Source organism: Tiliqua scincoides, chromosome 12, assembly GCF_035046505.1.
Source record: "Tiliqua scincoides isolate rTilSci1 chromosome 12, rTilSci1.hap2, whole genome shotgun sequence".
NCBI lineage: Eukaryota > Metazoa > Chordata > Lepidosauria > Squamata > Scincidae > Tiliqua > Tiliqua scincoides.
The window spans coordinates 18,299,218-18,316,394 of NC_089832.1; the positions used below are offsets into that span (position 1 = coordinate 18,299,218).

Consider the following 17,177-nt stretch of genomic DNA (forward strand, 5'->3'; position numbering starts at 1 on the left):
TCATTAAAATAAAACCATTAAAATTAAAAATTAAACAATGGTACAAGAGCAGATTAAAGTGCAAAACAGCTTGTACATAACATAAAAGCAGCAACAGGAATTAAAGAGGGGACCCTAGGAAGTTTCTCCCTTCTCAAAAGCCGAGTGAAATAAATAGGTCTTTAAACCCCAGTGAAAGCCATGTAATGAGAAGGGCTTCCTCAAGTCTTCTGGTAATTGATTCCAGAGAAGTCGGGCCACAACGCAGCAGGAACTGCATCTTGCTGCCGTCCCCTTGGTTTCAGATGGCAGAGGTTTCCTAAGAAGGGCCCTCTCTGATGACAGATGCAAAATAATTTACATACAGGCATGCCTCTGTATCCATGGGGGTTCCATTGCAGAACCCCCCAAGGAAACCTGAAACTTAAAGATTTAAAGAGAAACATCACCTTGCAAACCAACTACAGAAGAAGAAATTTCTACCAGGAAGGATTGGCCATTCTGACTCTTGACCTCTAAAGTCTTTTGCAACGTGTGGTTCCCAACTGCATCAGCTGTTCTTGCAGGTGCTGTTCGTGGTCTGTGTGCATCTTGAAGCCACTTCCTTGTGATCATTTGGCTTTCCTTTTAGCGGAGGACGGCCACACGCACACTCCCAATGGAACACTCGTCCCTAATTACACAGAGGCCCCCAAGCCCCTGCAACGCAGCAGGCTGCCTTTGCAGAGGGTCGGAGAGGTCGATCCCGGGAAGCTCGGCTCAGAAAGCAGATCGGAGCAGTGTGCGGAGGTGGATGTGGGGAGGCTGGTGTCCAGGTTGCAAGATGGGGGAACGAAACCCTCCAGCAAAGCTGCAAATGGAGTTGCACCCGTCACCGGCCCTGCAAAGACCTCCACTCTCCACGCGAAGAGGCCTGCACCAAGACCGGGGATTATTGGCAAGGATGGTAACTCAGCTTAGTTTTCTTTGGTTTTTTTGGTAGGAGTTTTGCAAGATGCTTCATGCCCTTGAGTGTGTTCAGCTGGGATTTTCTGCACCCCTTCTCACCTCAACCACCAGTTTGCATTGCACTGAATTCAATTCAAACCCTTGACTCGTGTGTTCTCTGTGGCATTCTGGTGGGCCACTGTGAGATACAGGAAGCTGGACTAGATGGGCCTTTGGCCTGATCCAGTGGGGCTGTTCTTATGTTCTTAACTACAATTCCCAGGAGGCCTTGCAGGTCTCTTGTTATCTGGTGTGCTCCCTGGGGCATTTGGTGGGCCGCTGTGAGATACAGGAAGCTGGACTAGATGGGCCTTTGGCCTGATCCAGCAGGGCTCTCCTGGTGTTTCTTAAATTTGGCGTGACTTGTGTGTGTACACATAGTTTGCTTTTCCTCTTAACAGTAGCATAACTAGAGGGGGGCAAAATGGTAAATATTGCAGGTGCTGCAACATGCTGGGTAAATGGTCCCTCCCACTCACTATCAGAGCCACTCTGGACAGAGCTGTACTGGGCAGAACACTGTACACAGTGTTCCACGTGGTGTTGCATCCTACACTTGTAGAAGGACATGATTGTACAAATGAGAGGCAAACCACAAAAGTTGTGGCTTGACTACCAAGGATGGCCATAACCTGTGATCCCCTTTTCAAGAGTTGGCTTCACATTGTAGTGATGCTGACATTCCCCGTGTGTGTGTGTGTGTGTGTGTGTGTGTGTGTGGCCACTGACAGTGGCTGTGATGTGGAAATTCTGTATCCTTACCATGACCTGAAATATGCTGCGTCTTTTTTTCAGTTGGTATGCTAAAATGCTATGTTGCACTTAGTGTTCATAACCTTTGCACTCAGGTGAATACGACGGCCTCTCAAAAGCACGGTCTCATGGGGAGAAACCAGTGATCACACGTCCACCAGTGAGACCTCCGGATCCTCCATGTAAAGCCCCCATGCCTCAGAAACAGGAGCCAAAGCCGGAGCTGGTGTCTGGAGGGTTGGGAGAAACTCCTTCCTCTGTGTGAGTACCAAGGTGCAAAATGTTGAAGTAGTCCAGTGGTCAGATAGGAGGGATGTAAGAACCGAACAGGAATATTGTCCAGCATCTGTGATAGTGTCCTAATAAATCACTGCAGCAAAGAAACTGGGAAATTCTGAGAAAACTTCCTTCTCTTTTTACTTCCCTTGAGATTCCCTTCAGTGGTTCCCAAATCTTTTAGCACCAGGATCCACTTTTTAAAACAAAACTCTACTGGGAACCACCTAGCTTTGAGACTTTTTTAAAGGCAACCTAACAAGAAATTTACTTAGTTATTTATAAGTAATGTTATTAAAAGATGCTCAAACAATTATCTTTGTATTTACACAAGCTTGCAAACTGCAGGAGCTGAGCTTTTTGAAGTGCAATTAGCAGCTATCTGATTTCCATCACTGAAACAACCAAATTACATGGGGCTTTGGATTTGTATGGTACCCAGTTAAGCAAAATAATACCTTGCAAGGAGTTACGGCACATACACTCCAAGGCATTGTGGTCCAAGCACTGCCATAACTTGGCCGTACAGGCGAAAGACTTCTAAAGGGCCTTGTTGACTTGCTAGCCAGTTCTTAAGAGAAGTTGAAGCCGTAGTGGCAGCTGTCGGCCTCACTTCACCTTTAATTTCTGTTTTGATGCCAGAGTGACTGCATTTTAGATGGGATACTGTCCCAAGAGACGATGTGTGCACTTTAAGAAACAAGATTCAAACTATGCACAAGATGCATGAGGCTGGTGGAAAGTTGCCCTGCCTTTTTGTGTATGGTTGTTTTGCCAGATTCCCGGCCTAAGCTCCACTTAGAGAATTATGCCCACTTTAAGTTAATTAGCTTCCCTTCTTTCCCCAATGATGACCCTAGTCCTGCACTGCTGGACCCCACAACCAGGGTAGCTCACCTGTTCAACCTGCAGAGGTCTTCCTCCCCTCTCCTGCCAGCAGCTTCTCCAGCCACTACAGCAACACTTTGGTCCTCAGCAAGTCTTGGGCTTGGCAGCCATACACCAATCTCCAGCAGTCTCCAAAGTCCATTCACCCATCTGTCCTTTAGTCAGTTAGTCCATCAGCAGTTCCAGTAGTCCATCAGTTTCTTCCAGATTTCCTCCTCTTACTACCCACCAAACTTTCTCTTCATCAGGTGCTACTTTTATCCCTTAATAACCTGGTTGCCTCTCCTGGCTGTAGCTGTGCAGCAGACCCACTGCTAGTTAGAGCCCTCGGATTAACCCTGTGCTTGCCTCCCAGAGCAAGGGGCCACTATTGACACCACATCTTATCTCCTCGAGAGATCTTGTGCATTTCCATTACAGTGGTACACACAACTCATGGTTGGTGCTATTGCTTTTACAGGGTGGCCTCCAGAACAAAGTTCTTCGAGACAGCTTCGTTCAGGACGGGAAGGTAAGGAAGGGCACTCTCTGTGCAGTTGTGGTTGCGTTTTCCATGATTTTGTGCTGATAGAGTCAGGGGAACAGGTAGCTCACATTCATCCTCTCTCAAAGTCTTGAGAGTAACTTCTCTATGATTTTTCTCCACTCCTTCTTCAAAAATAGTCAGCTGCCTAAGTTGATAATTTTCCCTAAGATGAGAGGAATTAAAGGAAAGAATCAGTGTTCAGAAACTCAAAGCTCAGATGGCTAACTCCATTCATGTTCATCTTAATTTTGTGATATAAAGGAAGACTGTAATCATCTCATACTGTGGTTCCCAAACTTTTTGGCTCTGGGGCCCACTTTTCAAAGTGACACTATATTGGGACCTACCTAGCTTTATGAGAACTTTGTTAAGTTGATCCAGAAAGAATTTACTTACTTACAAGTAATATTTTATTATTTGCAAAAATAATCTCCATCCATTTCTCATACTGAGAGAGGCCTAATGAATAGCCTCAAGGGTTTTAAGGGGCTTAGGATGCAAAAAAAAAATACTTTTTTGGGAATAAGTCTCATTGAACACAGTGGGACTTGCGTCCGAATAGACATGCAGAGGATTAGGCTGTAAAGTTACGTGAGCCAGCCTTCAGCTGCCCCCACTACCTGTCATTGATGGACTTGGGAAAAAAAAACACTAGAAAAAAGATGCTCACACACATGATATTTATGCAAGCTTGCAAACTGCAGGAGCTTAGCTCTCTGCAGGTCGATTAGCAGCTCTCTTGCAAGTTGCAGGAGCTCAGCTCTTCGCAAGGGAGTTAGCAGCTCTCTGATTTTTGAATAGCCTCAAGGCTTGAGGCACTTAGTTATCTGATCTTCTCATCACCCCTCTTTTCACTGGAGGCTCTCTGGGACCCACCAGAAATCAGGTCCCAACCAACAGTTTGAGAAATGCTGCTCTATTAGGTCTTTATACCGGTAGCTATATCTCCCCTGGGGGCTGGGGATAAGAATAGGCCCTCCGTTTGGCTGTACTTGTCGTAAGAGGCGACTAAACAGCCACCGGGTAGATGGGATTCGTCAACCTGGGAAGGCAGCTCATCTGAGAGAAGGAAAACTCTGATCCCAAACCTCCACTGCCTTGTGGCTACATCCAGTTACGGAAAAGGCTTCAGGAGTCAACCTCGAGGCCAAATCCGGAGCCGGAGTCCCTGAGGCAGTTCATGGCTGAACACAGTCACGTTCTGGCAACTCCTGTGACGCCGCTGGAAACAAACATATTGGCCGCTGCCTTTCCATTGGACCATTTCAGCGACGTGGAGAGGGGGGATTTGCTGCATGGGAAACATTCTATCCTCCATATCTACTTTACCCAGGCTTCGCGCACTGGAGAGGACACTGTTCCAGAACCACCATTCAGAGCGCGATACCAGTCTTCTGAGACTGAAGGATGCCAACAACATAGTGGTAGCAATATATTAGGGCTTTAGCTAGGGGTTTCAGCATCAAAATAGGCAACTTGAATTGAACCCAGAAACAAATTTCTGATGGACAATGAAGGCTCCAAAGGGGGGAGTTGTGATCTGACTTGCATACCTTGGTGAGCCAACTCTGCCATTCCTGGGCTGCCTTCAAGGGTTGCTCCACCTTGAGCACATTATGGTCATCTAATGACTGTGGTTTCTGAATCTGGTTTCTTGGATTAATGTTCTTTTTTCTTTCCTTCCTTGCAGCTCATCATCACCCCAAGGCAGACTCCTCAGTGATGAGAGCTGAGAAGATTTAAAGGTATGTGTTTTGGTTTGGGAAAAAACAGGCCCTGTTGTAGTCAGAACCTGACTGTGGGGGAGAGATTCCAACACAGAATATGTCTGCCCTGGTACAGCCCCAGCACTTCGCATGATATTTTGGAATGCATTATTTTGGCTTTAATATGTTTTGACTTGTGATTTTTTTTTTCCCCTCCCCAGACTTTTACATGACTGATCCTGGCTGGTTCCAGGGAGATCATCGTCGCTTTCCACACAGCTTCTTCTGCTTCCTGGCTGCATCAATCGGCTGTTCAGTGGGATTCTGTCTTTGGAGCATATCATTGTGAATAGCTTATGTCACTGCAAGAAAGAGAGAGAGGGTTATTTCAGGGGAAAAAATATCTCCATCTTGTTAATTTAAAAAAAAGGAAGAGAACATATTTCTGCTTTTCTCTCCTCTTTCCTGCCTTCAAGCTCTTATCCAAGTTTATGTCCAAAGACTAGCATTTGTTTTCCTCAGGAATGTTTAGTGGAGGCTGAGTTTATCTGCAGCTGATGGCCAGGAGGACAGTTGATGGGTCCTGCCTGGTGAAAATGGTGCGGACCAGTTAGAAGCAACCCCATTTCCCAGTATTTTACATGGCTAAGAAGCTGCCATCAAACCATTTCCTTGGATTTTGTTTTGGACCATGGGCAAGATCAATTCAGATGTTGATGTCCCATCAATTAAGAGGACTCTGTTGCACTGCTTATCTTAAGTTCTTTTTGTAAGAATGGAGTGTGTGTGTGTGTGGTCTGTAACAGCACAGACTGTTGAAGACTCTCCTGCCTGGATGGGGAAACCTCCAAGCCCTCCTTCCATCCAACCCCATCCCATCTGTGACATACCAATTCGAGTGGAGGGAAGTGACGGTTCCTTTTCAGCTCCTTGTAGGTATGTGAAGACTTTCTGAAGTGGGGCTTCTCCTTCTTGGTGAGAAAGGCCTTGGACACTGAAGAACAAGTTGTTCATTCTGACACTTCTCAAGTTCAAACCAGCTCTGGGTAGCAGACTGCAGAAGACGCTCCAAACTGCTTTCCACCTTGACGCACGTTGAGCTTCGCTACTGTCCGACTGCTTTCAAGCAGCACTTTGCGATGAAGGTTGTGCCAAAACAGAGCCTGGGATTGCCACCTTTTGGTGTGGCTGCAAGCTGCCTGCCTTTGTGTGTCACTGGGGCACAATCCTGTTTTCTAGGCTTAGTGGTGACTTTTGCTGCACGTTATTCTGGGAGCCAAAGAATTTCTCCCTACAGTTTAAGTGGCTGTGCACTTACACACAGGGTGGTAAGCTATCTGCATGCATGCATGCCCACGTTGATGTCATCTCTGTGGTATTAACTCATCCACACCCTTGGACTCTCAAGGATGGCTGTCCAGGTAGAAGAATGGGTTGTTAAGAGTGAGCAATAATGGGGCTAGTAACATTAGAAAATCGGCATACTGACTGGGGTCCCAGTTGAGCATGTCTGTCAAATCAAATGTCTTAGGCAGTCGCCTTGCAAGGGGCTGCATGCCTGGGGCAGCGACGTCACGTGATGTTGTGATGTCACTTCTCAGTTTGGCAAAGAAGGAAGTAGTGACTTAGCCAAGCTTGGGGCAGTTGCTTCTTAAGAAGCAGTCACTCTGAGCTTGGCCGAGTTGCCGAGGAAAGGTGCTCACTGTTGCCATCTTGGCTGGGTTTCGCATAGCACCATCTGGCCCAACACCTGGGGCCGGTCACCTTCCTGCTTGCTGTGCCACTCGTCAAAGCTCTCTTCTGATCAAGTTGGGTGTGTCCTTCAGAAGCAAGTACTGAGGTTGTTGTGACCAAACGTGGAAGCAGAGAGTTTGTACTTAACGTCATGAGCCATGATTCCAAGTAATCGTTGACAGGAGCAGGCAGATACTACCAATCAGCCGGTGGGAGGATGACAAGGGGAAGCCATTAAAGGTGCCACATGAGAAAGTGACACTTGATATGTGAAAATCCATTTTTGGTTGTGGCCTTTGATGTCCTTAAGGCTTGCTGTCTCATCCTCCATGGGTGAAGCTGGATGTTACTCTGAAACGGGCGTATCTTGTCCTCCTCCTGGCATTCCTCATAAGCTAAAGCGGTCCAGCAATTAACACACTCTCTGTCTTCTTGGTGAATTTCAAGGCACTTAAGATGTCTTCTTCCTGGTGTATTTTGTCCAGTAAAACTGATTAGATTAGTTGCAATGTTTCTAGTTTCCATGAATTAAAAACAAAATCCAACTCACAATCTTTCTTTGTGCTCTTTTCAATTGTGTACATTTTATATTCCAAACTTTAAAGACATTGGGTAAAATATAACGTGGAGGTTGAATCCACATACAGGGTTTATTGTGCGATGGAGTGAAAGCATTCTTTGTGCATTCGAGCATCACCCTGTGGCGCTGAGAAACAGTCTAGATCCCCCTGACATGTCACTTGTTTCCGTCTATCCATTAGTGGTCCTCTTAGAGAATGCTAGCCAATTCAAGGTGAGCCCTTGAGAAGTCAGCACATCCTGTCTGCGTAGCCATTTCATCTCCGTAGCTCCACTCTGTGTCTTGTTTTGGTAGTCTGTGTCAGGCAGAACCCAAAAGTGAACTTTCAAAACTATGCTGTCAGTGCTACTGTTTTGCAAAGGTGTTTATCTGTTGTTGGGACCCAATGACTCTGTTCCTTTTGGTTCTCTCTTGTAGGAACTTGCAGCTAAGTAGTTTTTGGGAGGATGTTCCTAATTTAAAGGAACTTGCAGGACAATCTGTTCAGTTTTTGCAATGCCATTGCCCAATGGACATATGCATGGCTGCCTTCTAGGCTGTCTCAGGTGATGACTGCTGGAAAATGCCTGCATTTTCCTGTAGGAGGAGTTTCTGCTAGGCCAGCTGTGTCCTCAGCCCACTTTCCATGAACTTTCATGCAGGGGCATCTTCCTCCTCCTGCACCTTCAGCCTTGTCACTGCCAAGCCAAAACCTTTGCTCTGTTCCATTGCAGGCAAGGAGGTCACTGCACAGGGGAACCGTTCTTTTTCTCTAAAGGAACTGTTTCCACTTGCTTCCTGAGGCTAGGCAATTGTACCAGGAGCTACCCTAACCAAGCTCCCCAAAGTGCATTGTGGAACCCCCAGAGGAGTAGAAAGGCCTCTATAACCTGTTTGCTAATGCTTTCCCAGGTCAATTTTGGTGCACTTCTCACTTAGACATGAGCAGTGGTCATCCGTTGATAGAGAGCAAAACTGGCCCCTGGGCAAGCATAACCAGACATACAGCTGTATGCCAGTTCCATCTAATCCAGTTAGAGGCTCAAAAGAGCACAAAGAGGCGTAACACACTTCCCCAGCACTTGGGGCAGTAATGTCATGTCACACAACAATGTCACTTTTGGGTTCTCCAGGCAGCAAAAAATAATAAGTAATAATATCCTAAAACAGTGATTCTCAAACTTCTTAGCACCAAGACCTACTTTTTAAAATCACACCCTATTGGGACCCACCTAGACTTTTAAAAAAAGGTGATCTAGAAAGAAATAATTTATAAGTAATTTTTTTATTCGCAAAAAAAAAATTCAACCCATTTCATATAATGAGGCAGCCCTAATGAATAGCCTCAAGGCTTGAGGGGCTTAGTCATGTGACTAGCCTTCCCCTGCTCCTAATATGAACTTGGGGGGAAAAAAATACCAGGGGGGAAAAATGCTGATATTTATCTCCCTGTATTTACACAAGCTTGCAGATTGCAGGAGTTCAGTTCTTTACAGGGCAGTTAGCAGCTCTCTGATTTTTGAGGGTTTGAGGGCACTATTGGGTCACTACCCCTAAGTGTGTCCCAACCCACAGTTTGAGAAACACTGTCCTAAAACATTAAACCTTAAAAATTGCATTTTTTTTTTAAAAAAGGCAAAACCTGTAAAATCCCAGTGTCCATTGTTAAGAAGCTATGAACTCAGAATGCTTGTTTAAAAGGAAACATCTTTAGGCCGCACCGGAAAGCCTCTAAGCAGTTCGTAGCAGAGGTGGGAGAGTTCCATAACTTTGGTGCCACTATTGAGAAGACGCTTTTTCTTGCCTCTGCCCCCCCACCTCCATAAGCAACAGCACTTGTAAGAGGGTCCTCTCCGATGAGCTGGATTATACAGAAGTAGGTAGTCTCTCTTTACCTGCGTGCATGTGAGCTCACCCACACCAGCTCCCGCTCTGACTCTGCCCAGAAGGAGATGCAGGAGGGTCTCCTTTGCACTGTGTCCACAGCCCAGAGGAGAGTTCCAGCTGCAGTTTCCCCACCCCATTTCCCAGTCAGCACCCTGTGCCTTATCAGGCTGCAGTGGTTCTCGTGCTTCCCTGGTGCTCCACAGTGTTGTTCATGCCTCTGGCGAGTAGCTCTAATCGGCATCTCCAAGAGAATCAAAGGGACGTTTTGCTGAAATGTGCACTATTCTGGGTTTTTTTAAAGGCATGTGCAAGATCGTTGAACGCAGCTTGGTTTTCAGAGCCACAACACACCCATGTGTGCATAGCACATGGTGCGTGCATGTAGTTGCACATTCACATGCATGCTCCAAGCCTCTCAAGCAGTGCACAGGATATGGAATGATAGCTGGTGATGGACATGCACATCTGATTTTGCTTGGCTTCAAAGCAAGACTCTTCCAAGGGGCTTTTGGGGGGGTATCATATCTCATCCTCAGAAAGGCTTTCTGGAATCAGATAGTGAGACTTTAAGGACAGTTTGATTTCTCAGCTTTCAGTGTTATTTATGACCAAGTTTTTTTTTTTTTTAATGGCCACATTTTCCTTATTTTGTTCTCTGCATGCCCTGCCTTCTATTAGGGGTTCGCAAATGCTGTTGGAGCCAAGACAAAAGACTTTTTGCTGTGTCCAGCCATGAGCAATCTGAGCCTCGGAGGGGAAGGAAGACCAAACAGCTGTCACTGCTCACTCTCACCCTCAGAGCACAGGTCCGTGCAGATACTGGAAGAGGGAAGGAGCATGATGTACTGCTTTCTGGTCTCTTGAGAGACAAGGAACAATCCAGTAAAGTATAGAAAGTTGCTGTGTTGGCCCCGCTGTCTGGTTGTAGACTAGAGTAAGGAGGTTCTCTGGGCCTGTTTGTTGTGCTCCAGCAGTAGGGAATGAACGTGATAACTGGGTGAATTGGGTGTGAGAGGAAGTAGGGTGCAAGTCATGCTGATGCCACTGGTGGCATAGCTGGGGGGGCGGAGCACTCAGTGGCAGGGAGCTTCAGTACGGCGGGCAAACAGCCCCTCCTTTTGGAGCCATTCCCAGCTCTGTTTTGCCCCCCCCCCCGGCTGGGAATGGCTCCGAAGGGAGGGGCCGCTTGCCCGCCGTACTGAGGCTCCCTGTGACTGAGTGCTCCACCCCCATCCAGCTATGCCACCGGATGCCACTGCATTGGTGTAGGGAAACTTAGGTGGCTGTAGTCAAGGTAGGGAGCCTTTGGGGAGGTCGTATTTTAATTCCTAGGAAGTTCTGGCTAGTGGGTCATGAATAATTATATGTGTACAGCCAGCCACTGATGTGCTCGCTATAGTAATGTGTTTTTTTTTTGGGGGGGGGGGGTTGCATATTAGGATTATCTCTTGGTCAGTTTATAAAACAGAAAAACTCCCCTGCCCGCACACACATGTAGTGTTTTTCTTTTGAGGAGGGACACCCTGAGTAGAAGGTCACAGACCGAATATATGAGACCAAGGGAGAGATCTCCAGCCTTGTTTGTTTTTGTTGTCTGTGCTTTAAACAAATGTAGCAAAGTTGGACCACCCCATCTTTGCCAAATATGCACTAATTGAATGTCATCGGCTGTTTTGTGTGTGTGTGTGTGTGTGTGTAAAACTGAACTTAATGACTCCAGTGTATTCCCCCCCCTCCCCCCGGAAAGCAAATGGGGATTTTGGCCTTGGTTACAGCAGCACATCCCTGAGTTTACAAGACAATTAGATTTCTGGTATCAAAGCCCTACATCTCTTTCAAAGAGAATTGTCAAGCCCTGCAGGATCACAGTGGTGGTAAATAAATAATGCAAACTGAAGAGGATTTGATGCTCTGCCTGTTTGGGGCCAGAGAGGGACTTTGGAGGGGGAACGTAACCAGAGAACATTAGCACATTATTCAAGCTGTGTGGAAGTCAGTAGAACACAAGAGTACTGGACTTCTCCAAACAGCTCCCATTACAGACCCCCACCTATGCCATGACAATGGGGTAACCCATCCCCTGAAGATTAGCTTTCCCTACAGAATCCAGACAAATTTTCAGTTATGACTTGTCACTTTAACAGCTTAACCCTATGATTGGGAACTAGTCAGGAGGCCTTGCAAACAGGGGAAGTATTTGCCCATCTTACCAGCAGCAGCATTCCCGAGAGTGCTCACCCTTCCTATTAGTTCTTAATCCAGTTCGCTCCCCTTGGCTGCCTGATGCCAGAACAAGGGCCAGATGGAAGTCGCCACCTAAGTCAACTTCAAAATGATGCTATGTAACCAGTGGGACTTGGCCACATCATAACAGCCCTGAAGCCAAATCAGAGCAAGGGCAAAGCTTCCTGTCTTTGGTGCAGCCTGAAGGAACAGCAGAGAAAGTGAGTGGCCCCATGACTACATGAGGTGAGCAAAGCCTGGGCGTTCAGTAAGCTTTCTTCCATGAAACCCTTTGCACTGCAATAATACTTGTTGTCCATCCAGCACAGCCACATGAGAACTGCTTTGCTGGATCAGAGTGGAGGCCCATTTTGCCTGCAGCCAGCCAAATTTGGTTCCATTTTGGGGGCCTGGTTTCAGGAACTTTCCACGGGACAAATCTGGGAAGAAACGTGCTCTTGATATGATCAACTGCTACCTTACAGTCAGGGTACCGGACCATGCAGCTAATATGAAGGATATGACCAATCTCAGCCTGAACAAGGATCTTTCTTCGGGGTAGAAAGTTCAGCACGTTCTGCTGATGGGCCCTTGAAAAGGATTTGATACTCTATGCCAGGGGTGTCCAAAGTTTTTGGCAGGAGGGCCACATCATCTCCCTGACACTGTGTCAGGGACGGGGGGGGGGGGGAAGAATTAACATTTAAAATTTGAATAAATTTACATAAGTTTACATAAATGAATATATTAAAGACGAACTTATATAAATGAATGAAGGTCTTGCAATAGCTCAAGGCCTATAAAAGGCCGCGCACAAAGCAAGGCTGGCCTTTCCTTTGCTGCCGCTACTGCAACACAGGCGTGAAACAGCAAGCAGTGGAGGGAGCTCTCACAGCTCATGCAAGAGGTCAAACAGTCGCCCTCATGCTGAGAGCAGTTGCGTTGGGCCAGTGAGGGCTGCAACAGATCTGCAGAGGGCCAGAGGCTCATTGGAGACTGGGAGCTCCCTGAGGGCTGCATTGAGAGGCCTCGAGGGCCCCAGGGCCGGGATTTGGGCACCCCTACTCTATGCAAAGAAACTGATTTTCAGTTCCAACCTCATGAGACCCTAGCTTTTCCCGTGGTAGCCCCTTTGGAGAACCCCAAACTGGTCTGTTGGCCTGACCTGATATAGCAGGTTAGCAGTCAGAAATGCTGAGCTGACAGTGGTTTCGTTAAAGGTGTAAGCAGGCTGAAAGATTCTTAAAAAGTCCTTGATGGGTCTGAATGGGAGCCTCTACTGGATGGGAGCTTGCAGGTATTTGTACCTGAGAAAAGAGGCTAAGTACAAGACTATTCCTCCCTCCCTCCCTCTCCCTGTGCATGCATGAGCACCTGCTAGAAGATTCTAGAAGAGGTAAAGAGGCTTAGGATTTGACCCAGTCAAGACTGCAATGGGAGCCAGAGATCTCTCATTATTGGCCGAGAGTGTCTTCTGAGGCCCTGGCCCTTCCCTTCCCACCCTCAGCTTCACCAAGCCCAGGGTGAACTAAAGGGCCAACACTGCCCCAGACTAGGGAAGCCCTCATCCTGCAAGGAGCAGCCAGCTCTGTGCCTTGATGACCCAGGGGGGACCGAACCAGACCTACAGTTATGTGCTGCCTGTATGGTGCTATGACTGCTCCCCCAACCAGGCAAGTCTGGAAGTGGGCAAGCACCATAAGTCTCCATTTTGCAAAATTCCCCGTCCAAACGTGGTCTAGAGAACTTTTGCCCACTTTAAGCTAATTAATTTCCCTCTTCACTCAAAATTGCCTTAGTTCTGTAGAAAGCGCTGCTGGGTACTGCTCCAACACCAGGGTAGCTCACCTGTTCAACCTGCAGAGGCCCCTCTTTACCTCTCCCACCAGCAGCTTCTTCAGCCACTACAGCAACACCTTGGTTGTCAGCAGCTCGTGGGAGTGGCAGCCACACAGTGCTAGTTTCCAGCAGTCTCTGTTCCTGCAGTCTCCGTTCAGGTCAGTCTGTCAGTCCACTGGTCCACTTTTTCTCCAAGATCCTTCCTTCTCAGTCTCTCCAACCTCCTTCCTTCTACATACACAAACTCTCCCTTTCTCAGGTGCTACTTCTAACCTTGAAGACCTTCTTGCCTTTAGTGACTGCAGCTGTGCAGCACACCCACTGCTGTAAGCCTAGGTTTTAACCCCATGCCTCCCAGATCTGTCAGAACAAGGGGCCACTGTTGACACCACATATCATCCTATCTCCTTGAGGGATCTTGTGAGTTCCCATTAGTCTCCTGACAAACCAGGGTTTGTGCTGCTGTGCGGAGAGCTCCTTGCTGCAGAGAAGTGGGGCAGGAACTCCCAAATACCAGGCATGAATCTGAATGCTTCCACAGCAATCTCTCTAATGGCAACTAACCACGGTTTGTAGCTATTGCAATTAGAAGTCCATTAGGGATTAAAACGTCTTTACTGAATGATGATCATTTCAGGACCAATTGTACCCAACTTTCCAACACCTGTGCAGCTGCAATGCAGCCCTGAGGTAAGAACAAATGTTCCCATACCTTGAGGAAGCCTTCGGGGCTGTCTCTCCACAACAGGATGCAACACAAATCCCCTTAGCATGGCTGCACAGGCACTGGAAAAATCAGACAGGATTGGGCCCTCAGTCATTTAATGATTCAGTAAATGTCTTTATTGAATGATTTAAAAATGATTTAATGTCTTTGCTGAAATCTGGGAAAGTGTTTCTCAAGTCTTTAAAACTGTCATGTCTTTATTCCTCTTCTGTTTTATTAGGAGCACATTTCATAGTTTTGCTTAATCCAAGCAAATTGGATGTATCTTCAGAAAGTTAGAAGGAACAGGGAACCTTTTTCCATGGGAATCACCCTCCCCCCCCAGTGTCACTCACATGGGTAGTGGGCCTACCCAGGGTTCTTTTAATCCCTGCTTTCTGTGCACTCCAAATGATGGGAAACCAGGGTGGGGGCCTGAGTGGAATTTGGAAGGGGGGGCATGAACACCTTGGTCTTGCTTTGCTCCAGAACAGTCTCTTCTGATCAAGGCTACAACTCCAGAGAAGCTCGATTGCCTGGCTGATGCTACAATCAGCCTATGTACACTTAGCCAGGAGTAAGTCCTATTCAATTCAATGAGACTTACTTTTGAGTAGAAATGCATAGGATTGGGCTAGCGGTCTCTCTAGACATTTGGGAGAGTGTGCAAATGAAATCTCCCAAGAGTTGGCTGGCTGCAGAAAGCGACACACTGGAACCTTGAACGCAGCGCAGGCCTCCCTCCCGGCTTTGATTTTGTCTTCTTTTAAATCCCTTTTAATAAGCGAAAGAGGTTTGGTGTGTATGTGCTTTAGCCTTCATGAAACGCAATCTGGAAGCTTTGTCGGGTGTGCATATATGCCACAGCTGGGTTGATAAATTGGAATCTGTCACTCAGGAATCTCCATGGAAAGGTTACGCTGTACCTGAAAGTGTGTACTTTTGATTAAGTCGGCTGCTTTGCAAGTACACTCTGGGCAAAAACACATTTATGGCATTGGTGAGATCAAGGCTGGTGGGGGATTAAAGAACAGAACCTGAAGACACAGAAATAATTGGGGGGGGGGCAATGGTAGGTGTGTCAGGACCCCTTCTATAAATTCTCATTGTGGGCTATTTGGGCTTTGGGGGCCCAGTTGGGGGTCAGTTCACACACAATCTGGTATAGACCAAGAAAAGGCCTGATTTCAAATCTTGCCCTGCGCAGGGGTCTCACTTAGATACATTCCCATTCTAACTGCCCAATCCTAACTAAGGGCCAAATCCTATCCAACTTTCCAGCACCAATGCAGCCCCAAGGTAAGGGAACGAATGCTCCCTTACCTTGAGGAGGCCTCTGTGACTACACACAACCACCCCCTCCCCCACATGCCCCATTAGCATGGAAAAGTGGGACAGGATTGGGCCTTCTGTGTCTTCCTGCCACCGTGGGGATTGTGGCTGACAAATGAGGTGCAAAGTACTCAAAAGGAAGGGAGTCAGTCTTGCACCTAGGAAAGTCTTTCTGGGGGTCAAGAGCTGCCAGCTGCACCCACCTCTTCCCCAACCTCCACACATGATGCAGCCGCGTCACCGTGCCTGGCTGTTCATCTTGAAACCCTCTTGTGCACCCCAGTCCACACCAGCCCCAAGTTACAGCCTTCTTCCTGCTTTGCAGGGATGTTCCTAAATAGCTCTGCCAGGGCCATCATGGGCACTTGCCAGTTCTAGGCTTCCAATGCTGAGCCTGAATGTCCTGAATGGTGATGGCTCCGGGGTGGTGTGCACACACACATACAGACACACTTCTGGGGGGGGGGGTGACCAAGGGCTTTCCTCCCACACATGACCAATGTCAAATCACTCTCTTGCTTTGCTTGGAGATTTTAACTGCCTCTTCCCCAGTTATCACATCATTACATAAGAAGAGTTGTGTTTTTTTTTTAATGGAAAATGCAGTGGTCCTGCTGGTGGGGCAATTTTGCTTCCTACATCTTGTCTCACTTAAGATAGAACACAACCCCATCCTTCTTCAAAAATGTCTCCAGTGCTTTGAACTATGAGTGCGCCTGATAACTTCAGCATTCTTTATTACTTGGGAGATCAGAGGTCAGACTTATAATACAGCCAAGGACAGAAATGTGTTCACATAATACCAAGACAAAGAAAAGAAGATTTACAAGAAAAGGGACAAATTGAAGGCCCAATCACAGGAGAGGAAAGATGCCTGTTCACCAGATCTGCTGTAAACCCCAACAATGATGGCAGGAAATCTACACTTAATCCTTTGCTGAACAAACTAATCAGCAATCAGAGAGAGACCACAGTTACCTAGATTGGCTTTTGTGACAGTCACTATCACACAAGACTCTGGAGAATGGGGGCCCAATCCTATCCGAATTTCCAGCACCTGCAATGCAGCCCCGAGATAAGCCCCGAGATAAGGAGATAAAAATATTTCTTTACTCAGCGTGTGGTTGGTCTGTGGAACTCCTTGCCACGGGATGTGGTGATGGTGTCTAGCCTGGGCGCCTTTAAAAGGGGATTGGACAAGATTCTGGAGGAAAAATCCATTACGGGGTACAAGCCATGATGCGTATGTGCAACCTCCTGATTTTAGAAATGGGTTAAGTCAGAAGGCCAGATGCAAGGGAGGGCACCAGGATGAGGTCTCTTGTTATCTGGTGTGCTCCCTGGGGCATTTGGTGGGCTGCTGTGAGATACAGGAAGCTGGACTAGATGGGCCTCTGGCCTGATCCAGTGGGGCTGTTCTTATGTTCTTAAGGGAACAAGCATTCCCTTACATTGACGAGGCCTCTGTGTCTGCCTCCCCACCACAGGATGCAGCGCATTAGCACGACTGCACCGGCACTGGAAAATTGGGTTAGGATTGGGCCCTGGGCCAGCTATTCATTCCACTTCATTTCCTTCCCCATCTTTCCTGGCCCCAGCCCTGCGGGTCCCACGGTGAAAATGTCAACATCTTCTGTAACAGAAGAAACCTTTTTTTTCCTCAATTGCACGTTTATTTATTTATTTTATTTACTTTATTTATATCCTGCCTTTCTCCTCGAGGGACCCAAGGCGGCTAAAGCAGAAAGCCACACAACCAGATGCAGACAAGTATATTCCAAC

General features: G+C 47.2%; 1 protein-coding gene across 1 annotated transcript in view; it reads left to right on the plus strand.

Moving 5' to 3' along the window:
* Positions 1 to 7,401, plus strand: part of OPHN1 (oligophrenin 1) — an 85,332-nt gene extending 77,931 nt beyond the window's left edge. Inside the window, exons 20-24 of the mRNA XM_066640044.1 lie at positions 611 to 925; positions 1,815 to 1,980; positions 3,344 to 3,394; positions 5,100 to 5,154; positions 5,337 to 7,401. Of these exons, the coding sequence (XP_066496141.1) occupies positions 611 to 925; positions 1,815 to 1,980; positions 3,344 to 3,394; positions 5,100 to 5,142 (575 nt within the window). The 3' untranslated portion in view covers positions 5,143 to 5,154; positions 5,337 to 7,401. The remainder of the gene's footprint in view (positions 1 to 610; positions 926 to 1,814; positions 1,981 to 3,343; positions 3,395 to 5,099; positions 5,155 to 5,336) is intronic.
* The last annotated feature ends 9,776 nt before the right edge of the window (positions 7,402 to 17,177 follow it).